Here is a 19912-nt window from a genome sequence, read left to right as displayed (position 1 = left end):
TGTCTTTTGTTAGTGAGACCTAGTTTGACAAGGCACATGGAATTAGCTTGTCTGGGGCGCAAACGTAGGAGTCTGAAATGCAGCCACAGTTTGCCCCGGGGCCATGTAGGGAAGCGAGAGGAAGGTTAACCCTTCAACCTTCTCTTTGTTTCAGTATTCAAAACTCTCCTCCTCCCAGTTATTGGCATTTTGATAGGGAAAATGTTTGTTTTTCTCCTTTAGAACAGTAGGGGAGCCCACCAAATGCAGATGAAAAGTTAAAGCCTGCATGTTCCCCAAGGCAAATGGAAGATGCAGGAGCCTGCAATTTGCATTTTTGGTTGGAAAAGAACATCTTTAATTTGTCTGAGCCTTGAGTTGTGTCTTCTATGATTATTGGCAAAGCAGTAGCATAGGTTGGATGGTCACAGAAGTGGGTTCTCGTGATTCCATTTCCCTTATCCCCTGTCCACAAATCTTCAGTTAGGAGCCTGTGTTTTGATCATCAAGGCATAAATGGGATTCCATTGTTGTGTCAATCACTCCACAGACAAACAGGTCCCTTGCTTGTGTGGGTGGGGTTGCCAACCTCCAGGTGGAGCCTGCAATTCTCCTGGAATTACAGCTGATCTCCAGATTTCAGAGATAAATTACCATGGAGGAAACAGACGTTTTAGAGGTGGGCTGTATGGAATTACCTCCCTGAGCTCCCTCCCCTCCCCAAACTCCAGGCTTTCCAGGTTCCACTCCCAAATTTTGCAAGAATTTGCCAAGTCAGAGTTGGTAACCCAATAACGAAGCCTTGGTCATGGAAATGGTGCTGAAGCGGGAGTGGGTGGACTTTCACCATTCACAGCCAATCCTTTCTGTCCAGAACAGCTCAGGACTTCGTGGCTTCTCCAGCAGCTTTGGGTTTGCTTCACAAGATATCTGGCCATACATGGATGATAAGTCGTGCCCTTGATCTGGTGTTTTGTACTGGACTGGAAGAGCGTGATCTTACTGCTATTCCTTCAACATTCAGAGACTACTACCTGCTTGCAATTTATTTGTTTATTTAAAACATTTATTTCCTGTATTCTCAGCTATGGCTGTTGTCCAGTAAAAATAAGTTAAAAATTTTAAGATTAGCAAAAACCAAAAATAACAAGACCAATAATAAAACCAGAATATTTTAAAATAGCAGCCATGGAGAAAGGTCAGGAGATTAAAAAAATAATCAACAGAAGGCCCAGGATAATGCGAGATCTTGGGGAAGTGAGTTCCATAATGGAGGAACCACCACTGAAAAGGCCCTTTCTCTTGGCAGGTTGAGAACCGAACAAGGCCTAAGAGGCTGATGGGGCAGGCTTGTACAGGGAGCAGGCTTAAAGCAAGAGCCAGGATTTTGGATTAGGCCCAGGAAGCCACATACATGCGCAGGAACACATGATGCTGCCTTTTACTGAACCTGGGTCTATCAATGTTCAGTACTGTCTGACTGGCAGCAACTCTCCAGCATCTTGGGTAGCAGTCTTTACATCATGTGCTACCTGATCCTTTTAGTTGAAGATGCTGGGGACTTAACCTGGGACTTCCTGCACACAAAGTAGATGCTCTACCAATGGAAATGATCTCTATAGTCTGGAGATGGTTGTAATTCCAGGAGTTCTCACCTGGAGGTTGGCAACTGTATTCTAACGGCTTGTTGGTGTTGGTGTTGGGTGTCGGTTTTGTTATTTAGAGTCCCCTTATAAGCTGAGGCCCTAGTCTGTAGCTTACCTATCTTGTTCTTAACTCTACTTCTGCTTCCAGTCTTCAAAGGTGGCCCCATGTAGAGTACGATGCAGCAATCTAACTTGCATGACTGCATAACCAGTCATGACCACTATGCCTATCAAGAAAGGTCTGCTGCTGGCTCAAGAAAGTACACACTCCAGAGGAAGCTGTGCCCCCACCTGAAGGCAAGGATCTAAGAGCTGATACCCCCAGCTCTTTTGCAGGGAGTGCAACACCTTCCGGAAGAGGCCAGCCTCTTCTGGGTGGTATCGACCACAACAGCACCGCTGTGCTTCTCTCGCTTGATCGGTCTAGCTCAGAACTGCCTCTGTGTGCTTGTTCACTCTCTCAAATGATTCACATGATGAAAAAGAAATAGAGCTGGGTGTCATCTTTCACTCCAAATCTTTCATGGCCTCTCCCAGCAGGAGGTGAATAGCATGGGAGACAAGAAAGAAAGCTGCAGGACTCCAAAAACTTAAGTGCCATTGGACCAAACAGCTGTTTGTCTGCTCCACCTTCTCTAACCGGTCAGCCTGAACGGACGGCACCACCAGAGCATGGTGCTCCAATACCCATCTCATTCAGAAGGATACCAAAAGTCAAAGGACATCTGGACCAGGAGATTCAGCTGGGTTATACTTCACCACATCCCTCCCAGTGACGGTTATCCCCAAACCAAACTGAAATGGATCCAGAGGATCCGTCTCATCCAAGAAAGTCTGGAACTGCTGTTATCACTTACTTGCTTAAGCGGCTAGGCTAAGGTTTAGAGGGCTTCCTAAACTCCCACGGAGACCCTGACTGCTATGTGGCACAACGTAAAGCAGAGTCCAACACTACAAAAATGGCCACTGGAGATTTCCAATTGCACTTTGACATTCATATTTAACAAACTGCAAGGACCGTTCCAAGCTCCCTTACCTTTAAGAGAAGGGGGTGTATAGACACAGGGGGCATTCCTTTTGTTTTTAAGGTGGTAGCCTTCACCCAAAACTCTCTGGAAAAAAAAGAAGAGGAAACAAAGTCAATGGTTCAAAGGAAGAACACTTTCGGAAGATTTCCCAGAGGAGCTAAAGTTGGGGATGTGACAGAGTGTGGAAAAATTAAGAAAGCAATCAGAAGAGTTGGTTAAATTAAGAGACTGGCTTTGATCCAAGGTACTCTTTTGTGAGTAAGCGTGGATTTTGCATGTGCGTCGCTGGGCTTTTCACATTCTTGTTTCCCCCAGCAGCTGCTCCTCCACACTGCACCTTGGAAGTTGCTTTGGAAATGCCAGATTCCAAATAAGGGTGGTAACACGATGAAAGAAATCACAGCTGATTAATAATAAAAGTCTTGATCAATGAGTTCCTTGATTAAATCTGCACACATTTCCATATTAATAAAAAAGGAGACCCTTAAGTCCAAACACATCATTTCTTTGGTTTGAGAGGGGGCCTATGGGGGGGGGGGAGCACTGACTCAGAAGATGCATCCCCTACCAGGCACAAGAAAAGGAGGAGGGCTGTCTAAGATGGCACAAACTATAAGCAAGGGCTTCTCAGCATTCATATGAAAAAGACCTCCCCCCCCCCAAATCCACCACTTCATTAACAGAGGGTTCATTTTAGAGCCAAGCTACAAGTGACGAATTACACTTGCCTGGCAAGTGAACAGAATCACGTGTATTCCTCCCTGTTCACTTGCGCTTCACTTGTGCTCCACAAACTGACTATACCACTTGGTGGTATAGTCAGCCTCCACTTCCTTTTAGCTTGGTCTACCTATGACCACAACAGGTGAGATCCCAACAGAACCCCTTCCCTTTCCTCTCCTTTCCAAAGGCACTTCATTTTCTCCTTTGCTTTTGCTAGGCTTGATTAGTCTCAAATGAGTGTCTTTGATGGACCATGCAACTTTCACGCCAGATTCACCCAAGCACGTGACATCTAAATAGCTTCTTCATTCCCATCTATCAACTGAAGGACAGAACCATTTGCTTAATGCTACCTGCTTCGTCCTGCACATCAGAAAGGTCATCACATGGCTGTTTTACACAGACATAAACAGATCTCTTGGAAGAAGGATCTTAATACTATACCTAATGAGTTCATCCAGAGAGCATCAGTCAGAAAGAATATATTTAGTATGAAAGACTTCTAGCATTAGGTACACTGAATGTGTTTCTTTTAATTGGGGTACTCTACTTAGATTCGTTTTTAATTTATATAATGAAGATCAGTTTTTCTTAAAAAGTTGTCTGTATTGGATCTTGGCATGTGGTCCAAAGTTTAGCCCCTTTCCCAAGTTTGGCTAATGCACCCCCCCCCCCAAAATGAAAAATTTGCTGGGATCAGATTTTTATTTGCTGCGTTCTTGATGGGCCTCCCTATGTCTGAGCCCAAACAGGAGGCACATCTCACAAATTCCTTTGCTTAGGGTTGCCAATCTCCAAGTGGGCCTGGAGTTCTCCCAGAATTACAACTAATCTTCAGTGTTAGATCAGTTCCCCTGGAGGAAATGGCAGAATCACATCCCCACTGAGTTCCCTCCCCAAACTCCACCCTCCTCCCGCTCTATCCACAAATCTCCAGGAATTTTTCAACTTGAGTTGGCAACCTTACTTTTGCCTCCTATGGGAATTACATCCCCTTTCAGGGATTTTTGGACAACTTGAAAGAGTGTGAAAGTATTTGCAGACTATGGTTGTTGTGGGTTTTCCGGGATGTATTGCCATGGTCCACGGCAATACATCCCGGAAAACCCACAACAACCATCGTTCTCTGGCCGTGAAAGCCTTCGACAATACATATTTGCAGACTGTTAGGAGGGAACTGGGCTGGCAAACCAGCTGGAGCTGATAAAAGGTGTTATGTGCCATGGAGCAGAACTGAGCCTCCAATCGTAGGCCAGGCTCTAGAAGCATCTCTTCTCTAGGACGGGCTTTCTCCACAGTCCCTGAGCAGCTTCTCTGTTAAATCACCCTTCAGTCTTGTCTGGATTGAGCTCCACTCTATTGGCCCTCATCCATTCCATTACCTTCTCCAGGCACCTGTTCAGGACTTCCACAGGCCCACCTGGCTTAGCTGTTAAGGAGATGTAGAGCTGGGTGTCATCCACATATTGGCAGCACCTCACTCCAGATCCCCAGATGACCTCTCCCAGTGGTTTCATGTAAATAATAACTGTGCTTTTACACCATTCTTCTAGACAGATTAGTGCCTCAGTCAAGGCAGTGAAAGTCAATGCCATTATTATCCCCATAATACAGCTGGGCCTGAGAAGAGTGGCTTACGCAAGGCCACCTGTTGAGCTCATGTGACAGCTTGATACAATTAGCCATGAAAAGCAAGGGTCAAGAATGGGTGTGGTAGGCTGCACACTTCAAAGCACCTTGTCCACATCATCAAGCTTCACGAAATGAAAGTCATGCATACAACTAAGACCAGACTGTGCTCCAATAACACCCTGGGATTGAACCTGTCCAACGGTGGTGTCTAACATGGTGGATGCAAGCAATGTTATCCGCAAAATGAACTGCAAAGGAATCACAGCGGGCTTGTCTGGTTTCCATATCAGCCTCCTCTGAGGCTTGAGGCACTTTCACAACCTGGAAAAGTTCTGCCATATGGAACTGTCGCCATCATGTTCACTATCCAATCCCTGATTGGTTGGGATCACATAGCAAATGGGAGAGAAGTCCATAGTGGGGGCAGCTTATTGGTTGGCTAGATAGGGTGAGAATACAGGCAAAATTCTTGAAGAGCAGATTGGGTAAACATTTTTGCTCCCTTCAAAGGAAATAATTTGTTCAGCACACTTGTGGGAAAACACAAGCACTGTGCTATGGGAAAGATACCTGCATGAAGTGAGAAAATAATGTGTGAACCCACAGCAGCCAAATTTTAACAATTGGTAGAGCCAGTGCTTTGTTTTTTCTTTTAAAAGACGCACTGGTACTCATGATGTTATCCTGTCTCAGCCCAAGTCCCAAATGCCCAAGAGGCATACTCCCTGAAAAAAAATCCTTTTGACATAGCATACGGGCAGTGGCTGTACTAGTCTTGCCTACTAGGAAAATGGTCACTCCAGTGCACAGAAGTAGGGTTTATAACAAAAGTATCTTTATTCTTGTTTGATCCTCACTTTAACTCCTTTAACTCTTTCATTCTCACAGTCTTAAACGGTGTTTGTTAAACTGAACTTATTATCTCTGCAAAGGGAATAAAAGGCCTCTAGGAGTTGGTCTGCAAACTTTAATCAGTAGAACAAAGAGCCCAGAATGTTAGTCATGGGCATATGAAATAGAGTTCCCAACCTCCAAGTAGTGGCTGGAGATTTCCTCGAATTACAACTGATTTCAGGGTGACAGAGATCAGTTTCCCAGGAGAAAATGGCTATCTTGGAAGGGCATTATACCCAGCGGAGGTCCCTTCCCTTCCCCTCCCCAAACTCCACCCTTCTCAGGCTCCAATCCTAAAATATCCAGGAATTTCCCTCGCTGGAGCTGGCAAACCCATGAACCATCTTGCTGAAGCTAAACAGGATCTGAGGTTTCCTAAGAATGGCCGTTTCCGCACGGCTTACCTCAACCCAGAACGCTGCACAACATGCAGAAAAAAACCCACGGAAGATCGTGTTTTCTCGCATGAGTTTTGCGCGAACATCGCGCAAAACTCACGCAAGAAAACACGATCTTCCGTGTTTTTTTCGGCATGTTGCACAGCGTTCTGGGTTGAGGTAAGTCGTGCGGAAATGTCTGTGTGCCAGTTTTCCACGCTGGGCCAGCCTAAAGTTGCACAACCAAAGACAAGCAGTTTATCTATGCCATCGATCAATCAACTAAAGCTCTCCTTGTGGAATCAGAGATGGCAACATTTAATCAATGGGGCTAAGAATTAAGCTCACACAGGTTTCAATTTTGGTTCTGGAGTTTTGCTGTCAGGGAGAATGAAAAGGGAAATGTTCAAGCTGGGAAAGAAACAGGGAATGACATGTTCTTTTCTAACAATGAGCGCATTCGCTTTTGTGTATTAAATTGCAAGTTCTCACACTTCTTTCATTACCTAAAAATAGACAGCTGTTTCTGGCAATGCGCAAGTCATTTCAATAGAATCTGTTAATTATGGAATGGATTAGTAAAAAGGTGGCTGATTAATTAAATTAAACATCCTTTGACCAGCCGATAGCCAAGTTAGCCTCTGTCCATCTTTTCTACATCCACCCTCTCTTGCTTTGCACCCCAGACACCCCTATTGTATTTTTGGAAAATGTTACTGGCCCTCTTTATTTTGAAAGAAATTCTGAAGAACTCACAAGCTTGCATGTTGTTATGCTTCATGTGGTTGGTTCTACTAAAAGATATTATATGGATTGTGTTCTGGGTTTTTTAATTCATCTCGTTTTGGAGTGGGAAACAGGTGTGTGTGTGTGTGAGTGGGGGGTGTTTTCTGTATTCTGTCTGCCCTCTGCCAAGGGCTTTATGTTTTTAAAAACAAACTGCCAAATTGGAAATGAGGGGAGGCAAGCTTCCCTGCCCAATTAAAGGGATAAGCTGATAAAACAACATACAAGTCACACAGGGGCAGGGGGTGGAGAATGGAAAGCAGCCAGTCTTTTTCAAAGGCACTAAGCTTCAGGTTCCTGACTTTCTGATCCCATTCCCCTGTATTATTTTGCTATGCATTACAGAAGAATTTAATATGATTGGAGGAGGAGAAGTCAGGGGGAAATACAGGCAGAAATAAACATTCTTTGCATGTGCTGGGGGCGGGGAGTAGTGAGCAAGCTTGGCTTTCAATTCATCAAGCACTTTTTGTTACCAGTGTTTAGGTAAATTCCAAGGTTTTCTTGGGCAGAGAAGGCACTGGGCTGGGTGCACCATGACAAGCAACGGGCATTCAGTTCAGAGCCACAGAGTGGGAGCCTGGGTGGCCTTGATACATTCCTGGAACATGGGGCTGGTGCCACATTGGGGAAGAGTGCTCAGAAGAGCCACTGGTGGCATGTCAAAGAGTCGCCTGTGGCTCCCGAGCCACTGAGTGGGTACCACTGCCCTACAGAGAGGAAATTGCTACTGGAAACTGCTTAAATCTGTTCTTAAGGCACAGATTTTTTCATGCATTTCCCCCTCCAGTTTAGCCCACCATCAGAAAGCTTTGTGATTACAGTCAAGAATACTGACCTGGTAAGGAGATGCTTCATCTTCTGCAGGAAACAAGGGGAGAAAAAATCGCATGGTCAGTCAAAGTAAGGGACACGGACATCTTTCATAGGATTGCAAGCTGCCTCTTGTTTTTAAAGAATGCGCCTCACTGTAGAGGAGTGCACGTTCAACAGGTTAAATTCATAGCTTAAGAGAGTTTTGCAGCAAAGCATAATCATTCCACAAAGCTGTCCAGGAAATGACAGAGACCCGTGGCACCTTAAACACTAACAAAATGCATCTCAGCAGAAGCTTGCACGAATCAGAGCTCGATTAGATCCAGAGTCCATGTGCTCCGACTCATGAAGGCTTCTGCTGGATTTTAAAAAATGGTAAGTCTTTAAGTTGCCTGGGCACTCCTCTTTTATTTTGTTGCAGCAAACCTGCCTCGATGACCCTGCAACCCCAGCTCATCTGTACAAGCAGCTGGGTGGGTGGCCCACTGAAACACAGCTGCATGGAGGCATCTCCAGATGGCAACCTGGTTGAATGAATGGCTCGGCACTTGGGGGATCCTAAAGCCACCGCCTATGTACAAACCACAAAAAGAAGGGATTTCAAAGCACACTTCAAAAAATTGCCCCAGCGAGCTGCATACACAAACAGCTTGCTGTGCAAAGCAGCCGCCCAGCAGTTATCTTTCAAAAAGACACCCACTCATCTGTTTGGATTTATGGATGGGGCTGACTCGTTCGCTCCTTTTTTTGTAATAGCCCTGTTAGGTCGGCTGGGCCCGTGCATCTGCTATGCATCATATGGGCGATGATGCCCCAGCACTGTAGCTGTTCAAAGCGAGGTCCACTAACAAATCGGGCCATAGTGGCCACTTAAATGTTAGCAAAGAGATGTTAATAACCCAGTTGGAGAAGTTAGCACAGGCTTTCCTGGAAACTACATGCATGGTGCCTACTCTGAAAGCAGAGTAGGTTTGCCAGCTGGGGCCTGGAGTTCTCTTGGAATAAAACTGAACTCCAGACTACAGACATCAATTCCCCTGGAGGAAAGAGTAGCTTCAGAGGGTGGACTCTGTGGCATCACACCCTGCTGAGCTCCCTTTCCTCCCCAAACTCTGACCTTTCCCAACTCTACCCCCAAATCTCCAGGCATTTTTCAATACAGAGATGGCAACCCTACAGCAGACTCTCCCCTCAAATCAGGAAGTGCCAGGGCTCTTAAGGCAGCCTGCAAGCAAACCTTTTGAGCCCCGCCCTTTTGTCTCAGAAACCAACCCCTTCCCATGCAACCCTTTTCCATCCACCAAGGACCTAGCTACACTGTTAGGGCCTAACTATACACCTCCCCTCCTTGTCCCCAGGTCCACTGCAGGTGCACCTTCTGAAGCGGCCATTTCTTCCAGGGAACTGATCTCTGCAGCCGAGCCTGGAGATCAGTTGTAATTCCAGGAGAAGTCCACGACTCACCTGGCTGTTGGCAGCCTGACATTCATCAGACCCACCCTCTGCTTCTCTTAGGAAACAGAGCTACATGCCCAAGGGTGGCACCATGAATAGTCAGACTGGTAGAATTCAGATTAGTAGGGTTCAGATTGGTAGAATTTTGCACTTAGGGCCAAGCTACAAGTGACGAATGACACTTGCCTGGCAAGTGAACAGACTCATGTGTATTCCTCCCTGTTCACTTGCCATTCACTTGCGCTCCACTGCCCTAAGGTGCAAAGCCATGACTTGTGATTACAGAAGTTCAGCATCCCATCTCCAAAGCTTATGGTGGCTGGTTTCTTGACCTAGTGAGATACGCTTGTCCTTAGCCACTGTGAACATGTAGGCATGGGGCACTTCTTATAGTTCACCAACTGGCATTCAGTGCCTAGGCTCTGCCTCCAAAGACATGAAGCAGCAGTAAGAAAAATGTTATCTCTGAGCATGTGCAGAGCTCTTTTCTATTACTCACAACACATCTGGGGGTTGAAGTAGAATTTCCAGAATAGAAGACAGGAATTCTGAGAGTGCATGGATATCCGATGGACTCATTTCAGAAATGCAGGGCATGCTAAATTCTCAGAGCCCAGGCTTGAGATTTGAAACATGGCCAGCCACAGACAAAATTTCAGCTGAAATGAAGCAATAGAAGCGGGGCATGCACTGTTCCTTCTGTGAACATTTCTTGGCCACGTAAACTTTGCTGGAGGATTTGTGAGGGAATGTTCCTTGGATGGGAACCAGCCTGTGGAATAGAAGAGATTCCATCCACGCTTCTTGCTATTCCCTGTACAACAGCAGAGTCTTTGTTGGTAGAAGGAGCTACCAGGAACTAGGCTAAGAGGTGTACTGCCAGAAGCTTGGGGAGAGGCAAAAATGCCTCCAGGCCCTCCTCTGCTCTAGATGCGGAGGACTCAGAAAGTAAGGTGAGCATCTCAAAGAGGTGTGAGCATATGAGATTATAAAAATTAAAGATCATTTTTGGAAAACAAAACCCTTGCTTCCCAGCTGACTCTTGAGAGTGAAAAACAAAGCCCAGGGGTGATCTTTCTGGAAAAAAAATAAGCCAGTTGGCTAAGAAGAGAGGTTGTGTTGGTTGTGAGTTGAGTTGCCAACTCTTGGATGCCACAAATCTGTCAATGAATGGGCATCCACTTAGGGGTGGAGCCCACTCACCAATGGGTAGGACCAATGGTTTGAAGGGCAGATCCAGTGTGCCAGGGACCAAGCTGAGGGATCAAAGGGCAGAGTGAAAGAAAATATGCTGTACCCCTCCCTGCCCGTTTCTGGCTGAGAAGATGATTAGCAAAAAGGAAGCAGAAAAGGCAGTCAAAGACAGCTGCAGTGTTTAAGGAAGCTGCTTTTGAGGCACAGAAAAACCTGTACTGAAAATGAAAGAGAAAATTGGCTGCAGGCCTAGCACTGCAAAAGCTTGAAAAGATGCAGCACAGAAAATGCCTTTGCATTACAAGGCCGTAAATAGCTAAAATCCAACCTCCCTTTCCTGTTCATTGTATGAAAATAAAACTGTTCACCTGGCGACCAGCCAGAAATGGTGAGGGGTGGGTGGGAGTGGGAGTGCTGGTAGAGAACTGGCCAGTTGGTGGGATGAGAAGGGAAAGGAAAAGGGGGGAGTCGCCTCTGCCTTTCTTGTGGACAAAACGGGCTTTTCCTCTTCTCTTTTTTCAGTCTGCGTTTCTCCTACAGAAGAAATGTTTTTATTTCCCAACGTCTATTTTCTGTATGAGTTTCAAGATCAGTTATTTTAAGTGTTATTTGGGGGAGATGTTATAATTTACCAGGTTCAGAATATAATTAAGCTGGAAAGTCTCCAGGTCAAATCTCACCTCAAGCATGAACCCTCAGGGTATCCGTAATCAAACCATACTATTCTTAGCCTCCTCAACCTGCAATTTTGGGATTATACTACCAATCAACCTCACAGGGTTGCTGTGAGTGAACCACTTTGAAATATTCTATACAAATATTAAAATGTATTAACTTCATTTATCAGATAAACACAGATTTTTCCCTCTCCATGCTTTCATTTTTTTGAGCCAAATATGTTTGTTATGCAGTCAGCTCACCTCAGTTTTCTCTCTGATTCGCACTAGTGGCCTCTTGGCCATTTTCATTTAAAAGGGGTAAGTCAGTAGAACTGGGAAAGACTGAGAAAAGTCATATTTAAGCAATCCTAAGATAGACAGACCAATAGTTTGACTTGGTACAAGACAGGTTCATAGCTCAGGCAGGCGAAGGGCTTTGCTAGGAAAGTGGGACTAGACTTGCCAACCTCTGGGTGGGGCCTGGGGATCTCTTAGAATTGCAACTGATCTCCAGAGATCAGTTTCCCTGGAGAAAATGGCTGCTTCGGAGGGTGGAGTCCATGGCGTTATACCCCACTGAGATCCCTTCCCTCCCCAAACCCTGCTCTCCTCAAGCAATACCTCCAGATCTCCAGGAATTCCCCAATTCTGAGTTGGCAACCCCCTTTCTCTCCCCCTCTTACAGCCTTATTTGGAAGAATTCAGACTTACCGGGGGAGGAAGTTTCTGACAGCTGGAACAGCAAAGCTGGGGTTGGCCTCCGCCGACGGATCTAGAACAGGAATCAGAAGCAAAGCTGTTTCTTTCTTTCTCATCTTCTTGTGAGCAATCCATATATTTTCAAACAGGAATTTTCAAATCTCTTCAGCCCTGTCAATTTTGCCTTTCTAACTTCAAGACTTCAAGGAATTTGGAGCAAAGGAATGAGAAGAGCTGATAAGATCCAACCAACTCGTTTTGATCTCCACTGGCTGTCCACGGCATGGACAGAGTTGTAAATGAGGAGGAAAAAAGTGTTTCTTAAGTACCAGACAATAAAAATTAAAATGGAAAGGGAAGCATGCCAGCCAATTCCTGGTCCTCTTGTGTGCTCTTGTTCCATGATGTGATATGAAGGAAGGGTTGGGAGGAAGCTTCAGATCTCCTATGGCAGTTAAAACAAACTCTTGGGCTAATCTTTCTTTTCTTTTGCTCTAATCTCTCCCTCCTGCCCCTATCCTTGTATCCCACTTTATGCGGCTAAAACTTGGACAGGGCCAGGGTGTACGGATCTTGCCCCTCTGACACTACTCTGCAAAGAGCCACTGGAAAGAAGTTGGAAAAGGCTTGTTCCAGGCATCATCCCGGAACTGCATTGACCTTCCCAAAGCACAACTCAAGAAGATCCAGCCGCTCCCCAAATGGCCCACAATGCAGCTACCTACAATCCTCAGGGTAAAAAGGAGACCTGTGTTAAGAACAGACAGTAGAAGCAGGCTGGGCAGGGCTGGTTCTCTGACCTAGCCACCCCAGGGACTCTTTTGGGGAGGGTGCCAATGCACCATTGGGTCTCTCAACACAATCCCAGCCTTCAGTGGCATTGGAAGGGACTGACATCCCTTCCCGGGTCCACACCAACAACAACCTTGTCCAAACCAAGATCTTGTGGTATTGCAAGGGCTTCCAACTCTGTGCTGAGAAATTTCTTGACATTTGGGGACAGAGCCTGGAAATGGTGGGTTTGGGAGGGGAGGGACCTACGCTGGGTACAATGCCATACAGTCCACCCTCCAAAACAGCCGTTTTCTCCAGGGGAACTAATTTCAGTAGGCTGGAGTTCAGTTGTAATCCTGAATGATCTCCAGACCACACCTGGCGGTTGGTAACCCCAAATGTTGCCACAGGGGCTTGGTTCAGACTTGGTGGTGGTGCGGGCCCAGAAGATGATCGGGGTACCTTCCTTAGGGCGCCAAGATACCTTGAACTGGCCCTGGCGCTTGGGCGCTGCAGGGATAGTCTTAATGATTCTGAGGCCCTGGGCAAAAGTTGAGGATGGGGCACCAGAATCACTGCCACCCTCCCTCACCTGGGCCATGCAAGGGCCAGACCTCTCCTCCTGCAAGGCAAGCATGCATGGGTTTCAAGCCAGCTTGCTGCTGGGCTGAGCCCCAGAAGAGGTGTGTACACACAATGACACCAACTCTATCTCTTCTTTCCCCCTCTGTCAGGAGGAAGGTGATGACCACCCAGCCCTGGGCAGGTGTTCTGGATGCCCTGGGCCCCTTGTGGAGAGGGCAGTATATGTAATAAACTGAACTGGATGCCATGTGGCTAAGACCACTCTGGGGTGCTGCAGCCACTCCTGGCTCCCTGGTGCAAATCCTCTGTATGTCCCCATGTGTTCTTCATATATTGATGTGCAGTGGTATAGCAACAGCTCCACTGCCTGAAGTGTGAATTGGCCATAGGATCTTTTGTACCCAGATACATAACCTGGGGAGGGGGGCTTCAACCTTCCTCACTTCTAGAGTTCTCTGCCACTTTAGGTAACTCTCGCATCGGAGCTAGAAACTGCAGGGAGATCTGGGATCCAATAACCCCGCTCAGCCTTAATTTCATTTGGGTGGTCAATCACATTCAGCCTCATTTCCCCTAACTGTTCAATGGAGACAGCCTGGTAAGAATTGGTGAATTCAGAATGAGCAAGTAGAAGCAGGAGGTCTAGGGTTACCAGCCTCCAGGTAATGGCTAGAGATCTCCTGGAATTACAACTGGTCTCCAGGCCACAGAGATCAGTTCACCTGAAGAAAATAGCTACTTTGGGGGGTGGACTCTATGGAATTATGCCATGCCAATTCCTTTCCCTCCCCAAACCCCATTTTCTCCAGGTTTCTCCAGGTTTCACCCCTCAGATATCCAGGAATTTCCCAACTTGGAGCTGGCAACCCTAAGGAGGTCTGAGCAAGGTCTAAGGCAGCAGAGCCAATTCTTTAAAGATTATGCAGATCTACTCTGCCACCTTAAGCAGAGGTGCACCCTTCTCAACCCGTTGACTTCAGTGGACTTAGAAAGGTGTAGTTCTCTTTAAGATAGTGCTGTGATCATAGCATAAACTTTTGTGGATGAGCACCTACTTCGTCAGATGTGTGAAGTGTTATCTTCAGTTGGTGTATATATATACACATACTGACAAGAGCACAGAGTGAAATTTTTAAAGAGTGTGGCTGTTTAACTTTTAAAACATATCAGTAAGAGGTGTGACACAGAAGCAGCATTCCATGGCCTTTGAGATCCATTGTTTTCAGTTTCCTCCCTGTGCCCATGTATATCTATCTGCCAGCTGAGAATAACACTTTATGGGTTGGACAAAGAGGAAAGTTTATGCCACAATAAACCTGCTAGTCTTTGAAGTAATACAGGACTCTGTTGCTTCTGCTACAACAGTCTCATAAAGTTGCCCCTCTGGAATATGTCACTAGCAAGGTCTAGCAGTTCCTTGGATGCCTATACCTAATTCAAGTCAATAACTTTTATGTATGGTTGTTGGGGGTTTTCCGGGCTGTATTGCCGTGGTCTTGGCATTGTAGTTCCTGACGTTTCGCCAGCAGCTGTGGCTGGCATCTTCAGAGGTGTAGCACCAAAAGACAGAGATCTCTCAGACACTGAGAGATCTCTGTCTTTTGGTGCTACACCTCTGAAGATGCCAGCCACAGCTGCTGGCGAAACGTCAGGAACTACAATGCCAAGACCACGGCAATACAGCCCGGAAAACCCCCAACAACCATCGTTCTCCGGCCGTGAAAGCCTTCGACAATACAACTTTTATGTATGTTTTTAAAAATATACCATATATTCAAGTTGTCCTTGATCTAGCTTGTGAAGTGTCAGACCATCACTATTTCTATTTTACAGAGGAGGAATTGAGGCGATCAGCCATTGATCTGCCTAAAACCACTCACAAAGAGCCTATGGCCAGGGCTGTATATACTTTATTCAAGTATTTATACCCTGCTTTTCTCCCCAATGGGGGAACCAAAGTGGCTTTCAATATCATTCTCCCCTCCTCTGTTTCATCCTCACAACAACCCTCTAACCACTAGACCACACTTTGAGATTTGTATATACTAAAAACTTCATTTCTGCACCTGGAAACCCAAACTCTGAAAACTAGTATTCTATAAACCATTTGCAGAATATTAACATAGTATTACTTTATTCTGTATGATTTATTCTCATCTGGCAAGCAAGGGATGAGTAATGCCGGGCACTGAAGCCCTGCCCACAGTGCAACCTGATCAGCTGCCCTCCTGCTGGTTTAGAGATTTTACCAGGCGTTAACGTCCACACACTTCAGAGCCCATCTTCCAAGCCATAAGGGCTAGAAACCAGTTTTTCTTTTTAAAAAAATGCAAGCCACTATTTCGAAGAAGTTGAATGCAGCATCGGTGGGTGTCTTTGCTTGTGCAAATCTGAGTATGGAATCACAGAAAGCACATGAGAAAGAGCACAAGACTTGGGTTTGTATCGTGTGAGAAATTATTTCTATTTTCCACCTTTCTTCCATCCCAAGGTGGCTTCCACATGCCCCCCAGCAGATCTCCCATCCAACCACAGAGCAGCCCCACAAGGCTTCTTTTCAGCAAGGTTACTGCGTACCTCCCAACCCTGTCCTAACACTTGCATAGAGGAGTAATTTAAAATATATGTATTATATAGAAAAAGTTTGCACATGTGCAGACTCTGGAGAGTTTGGTGCACATAGAGGAAAGTGTACAGAGATGCATGTGAGAAAGTACCTGAGCCAAGTAATGCTTGCTAGAATGGTCTTGATATCTGGGACCAAGCATGGATCTACCTCAGTGTACGGACATGTGCCTGTCAAAAGAGCACAATGAGGGTCAGCATCTCTTTTTTTCCTGTCCAGTCCTACTAATGCATTTTTGGTGTGTATTCACAAGTTTATTGGTATGAGCATTCAGAATCAGAACTTAATTATTTCAGTGCAGGTGTGTGTTTATCAAAGCCTGGTGTGTGCATCATACACATGGGACACATTATATCCACAGGGGCAGATGCACAACAGAATGTGTATTTTAGGTCTATATATACTTCCCCCATCTTAACCTACTGGTTTGGAAATAAGTCCCGCTGATTGTTCCGTACTGCGAATCGAGGAGTAAAGCGCCTATACGGATTTCTTGCTGTTCAAAGGCATGCAACACGTTGGATCTGCTTAGCTGTGCCAAAGAGTGAAAGATTTGGCACGAGAAATCTAGCAAACCCCTGCCCGCTCAGTTCCTTGACCTGGAGGAACACTCCCCTCCCACCTGTCCCCCTTACCATTTCGACTGCCCTGGGGTCCAGCTGGCTGGGGGGAGCAGGCACAGAAAACTGGATTTTCTTCCGCTCCTTGGGGTCCATGCTGGAGTCTGCGGCTCTGCCCGTTCCCCTCCCAGCAAGAAAGTCTCCCACTCTGTTGCTGGGATGTGGCTGCTGCTCTTGGTCTCTTTCCAGCCCCTCTGGATCAGCCTCCACTGGCTGGATGCAGCCCCCTCGCCCCTCAGGAGCAGAAGCCCCTCGCGCCAACTTCTGGCTCTGCAAAACGCAACTGAAGGTGGCAGAGCGGAAACCTCATTCCTGCTGTGCAGGGAACTGACTGTAGGTAGATACGGGAGGGCAGGAGGAGGCAGAGAGGAGGAGGTGGGAAGGGGGTGGGGGAGTGAAAGGGAGGGACGCTTGCTCTGGCTCTCCCCCTCTCTCTCCCCAGCAGCTGAATTATTTAATCCTTTTCTCCCAAGGCAGGTGGGCATCAGGATCTGCCTCCTAACAAGCCCTCGGCTGGGTGCCCATTAAAACGATGCCAGATAAAAGACACCAACCGCGGACACCTTAACCCTTTCCTGAAATAGTAAGCTCCGGTCAGGGAGGGGGTTGGGGTGTACTTAAGACAGAGAAAAAGCAGGTTTCTTGGCCAAAAACTTCAACCATCATCCCAACAGCCTAGATTTTGTTTTTTTTTTTCTTGGGGTTGGAACATAGGAAATTATTTATCGATTTATATACTTCATTTACACCCTACCTTTCTGACCCATGAGGATCCAAAGGGGCTTATGTCATTCTTCTCCTCCATCCTTTTAGCTGCACAACGGCCCTATGAGGTAGGTTAGGCTGAGAGAGTGTGACTGGCCCAAGGGCACCCAGCGAGCTTCCACAGCAGAGCAAGAATTTGAACTGAGCTGTCCAGATCCTAGTCCGACATTCTAAGCATGACACCACACGGGCTCCCAGACTCTGAAGATGAGCAGAGGGCTCAGGTAAAATGGCCGCTGCTGAGCCCCTACTCTTTTGGGGGAGAGAGGAGGGTGTTTGGGTCCAAAATCTTAATTAACCTCCAAGTATACCTAAGGTTTGACTAGGGTTGGTTGTCTGGCCAATGGGGCAGCAGAGCTCCCTGCCAGCCACGAGCAGCGCAAGAGGTGACCAGCATTTCCCCCCTGGGCTCACACCAAGCCGAGCCTCTACAGGAAGGTGACAGAACACCCTAAAGCAGTCCTGGCCTCAGCTCCCCAGAAATTAAGCACCGAAGCTGTGGGGGGCAAGACTCTAGGGCAATGAATGGCAACCAGGTGAGCATCACTTAAAGGTAACCAAGGTGTATACAGAACAGTGGGAGCAGCAAAAGCCCCTAACTTGGTCTCTGGTTCAGAGACCTGGAGGATCTTCCCTTCCCATGCCAAATTCCATACTCAAGGGATTTTGAAACATGCCTGTGTGGTTGGGCAGTGTGTAAAAAAAAAGGGACAGCCCTTCTCAAGTCTTCTTGTGGCAGATTGGAGGGCTGGCGTGACCTGTCTGTCACAGAAAAATTGGGCAGCTGCCCTAGAGAAGTTTTGCAGGGCAAAGGGTTTTATTAGCAATGCAACGGGGTTCTGCCGTGCAAAGAGTAAAATCCCAGGGTGAGGCGGCAGAATCAAGGAGGTTATTATCTGCTGGGCGTGATAAGCTCTTTTGCTCTCTTCTCCGTCAGCACTGGCCCATGACCTGCCAGGGGCCACTCCCTTTCTCCGACAGGCTGTGTGCCCTGGCAGCAGACTGGGAAATTAAAATGGCTCAGGAGCAAGTCAAGTAGAGTGCTGTAGGGCTCACTCAGTCCATACCTGGCCAACACCCCTGGCAAATGGTGAGCCGACACCCATCAGCATGGATGCTGAAGGGTCCACGCACTGATTCACACATTACAAAGTTCTGGTGTTCCCAACAGACACATCCTGGGAGTTCCATGCTTGGAATCTGAGGCCCACAAAGGCCTGATTCAGACTGGGACCACAGTACGAAGGGAAAGGGGGCTTAAGCCTTATCCCTCACACACTGTCCCTGACTAGGGAGCCACTATTTGTCCCAATGGGAAAAACTTATGCCCACCCATTCAGTGCATGCACATTGCCCCAAAGGGAAACCCTCTAATAATAGTAACATTTTATTTATATCCTGCCCTTCAGGACAACTTAACGTCCACTCAGAGCCGTCTACAAAGCGTGTTGTTATTATTACCCCCACAACAATCACCCTGTGAGGTAGGTGGGGCTGAGAAAGCTCCGAGAGAGCTGTGACTGACCCAAGGTCACCCAGCTGGCTTCAAACAGAAGAACGGGGAATCAAACGCGGTTCTCCAGATTAGAGTCCTGCTGCTCTTAACCACTACACAAAACTGGCTCCCTAGACCAGGGGGAATCAACTGTTGGTAGTTAAAGAGTTAAACAATGTTCACATTCAGAGCAAGAGGTCAAGAAGAGACAGATGGTGGGAAAAATCCCATTTGCATAACTGAAAATATATATAATTTAAGATTGTTGATAATGGACACAGTGATTCATGATTCATAAACCTTCCAAGCCCAAGCATTGGCTGTTGAGTAGCACACAGGCAGCTTCACACTAACAACCTATGCAGAGTTGCACCTTTCAGCAGAATTCAAAAGGTGTAACTTGGTTTAGGATTTTACTGTAAGTCAAATATATACAGGATAAGCCTGCACAATTGATTTAGTGCACTGGAAGAAATCTGCCCAGGCTTCACACGTGGGTTCCAGGCAATTGTTCACCTCGGTCATTTCCTATCTATAAAGCCTCTCTAAGAAGCCCTCAAGTCCTATGACAGTCTTTGCCTGCCAGTCCCTTCACATTGTGGTTACTCTTCTAGCGTCCCACTCACTCCTCCAATATACCTTAATTTAAAGATAAACCTTTAGAAAAAAAGATACATATTTGATGCCCTGGGAAGCATTATCAACCAGGGGGCGGAGGTTGAACAGCACACTACAGCCTGATCTTATCAGACCTCAGCTGCTAAACAGGATCAGTACTTGGATGAGTGACCACCAAGGAAGACTCTGCAGAGGAAGGCACTGGCAAACCACCTCCGCTCCTCACTTGCCTGGAAAGCCCCTTGCTGAGGTCGCCCTAAATCGGTTGCAACTCGATGACATGTACATACACAGAGAGGAAGCTGTCAGGGCTTGCTGCGGCTGCCACTGGGCGTGGCACTGGGCAGTCTGCTCCTGACGTCACAGGGGGGCCAGGGACTCTGCAGGACCCTGCTCTGTGGAAGGAGGGGCGGTATACCTCACCCAGACTCCCTCTCAGTCCACTCGCTGGCCTGCTCAACCTGGCCTGCTTACCCTCTGTGTCCTCCATCTCCTCCTTCCAGAACTCTCCTCCAAGCCTCCACCCTTGCATCCTACTGCT

General features: G+C 46.8%; 1 protein-coding gene across 2 annotated transcripts in view; it reads right to left on the bottom strand.

Annotated features, from left to right (window-relative positions):
- PPP1R1B (protein phosphatase 1 regulatory inhibitor subunit 1B) overlaps positions 1-19912 on the bottom strand; it is a 70402-nt gene that overhangs the window by 35069 nt on the left and 15421 nt on the right. Inside the window, exons 2-5 of one of the 2 annotated variants that reach the window (XM_054993271.1) lie at positions 15965-16043; positions 11901-11961; positions 7904-7926; positions 2662-2737 (exon numbers count right to left, since the gene is read on the bottom strand). In XM_054993271.1, coding sequence (XP_054849246.1) covers positions 2662-2737; positions 7904-7926; positions 11901-11961; positions 15965-16015 — 211 coding nt within the window. In that variant the 5' untranslated portion in view covers positions 16016-16043. Of the gene's footprint in view, positions 1-2661; positions 2738-7903; positions 7927-11900; positions 11962-15964; positions 16044-16508; positions 16842-19912 lie in introns of those variants that run through there. The other variant, XM_054993270.1, reaches the window with a different exon arrangement.

Source organism: Eublepharis macularius, chromosome 12 (genome assembly GCF_028583425.1).
Source record: "Eublepharis macularius isolate TG4126 chromosome 12, MPM_Emac_v1.0, whole genome shotgun sequence".
Taxonomy (NCBI): Eukaryota; Metazoa; Chordata; class Lepidosauria; order Squamata; family Eublepharidae; genus Eublepharis; species Eublepharis macularius.
Note: the sequence above shows the minus strand (reverse complement) of the source record. Positions and strands in the feature narration are given on the sequence as shown.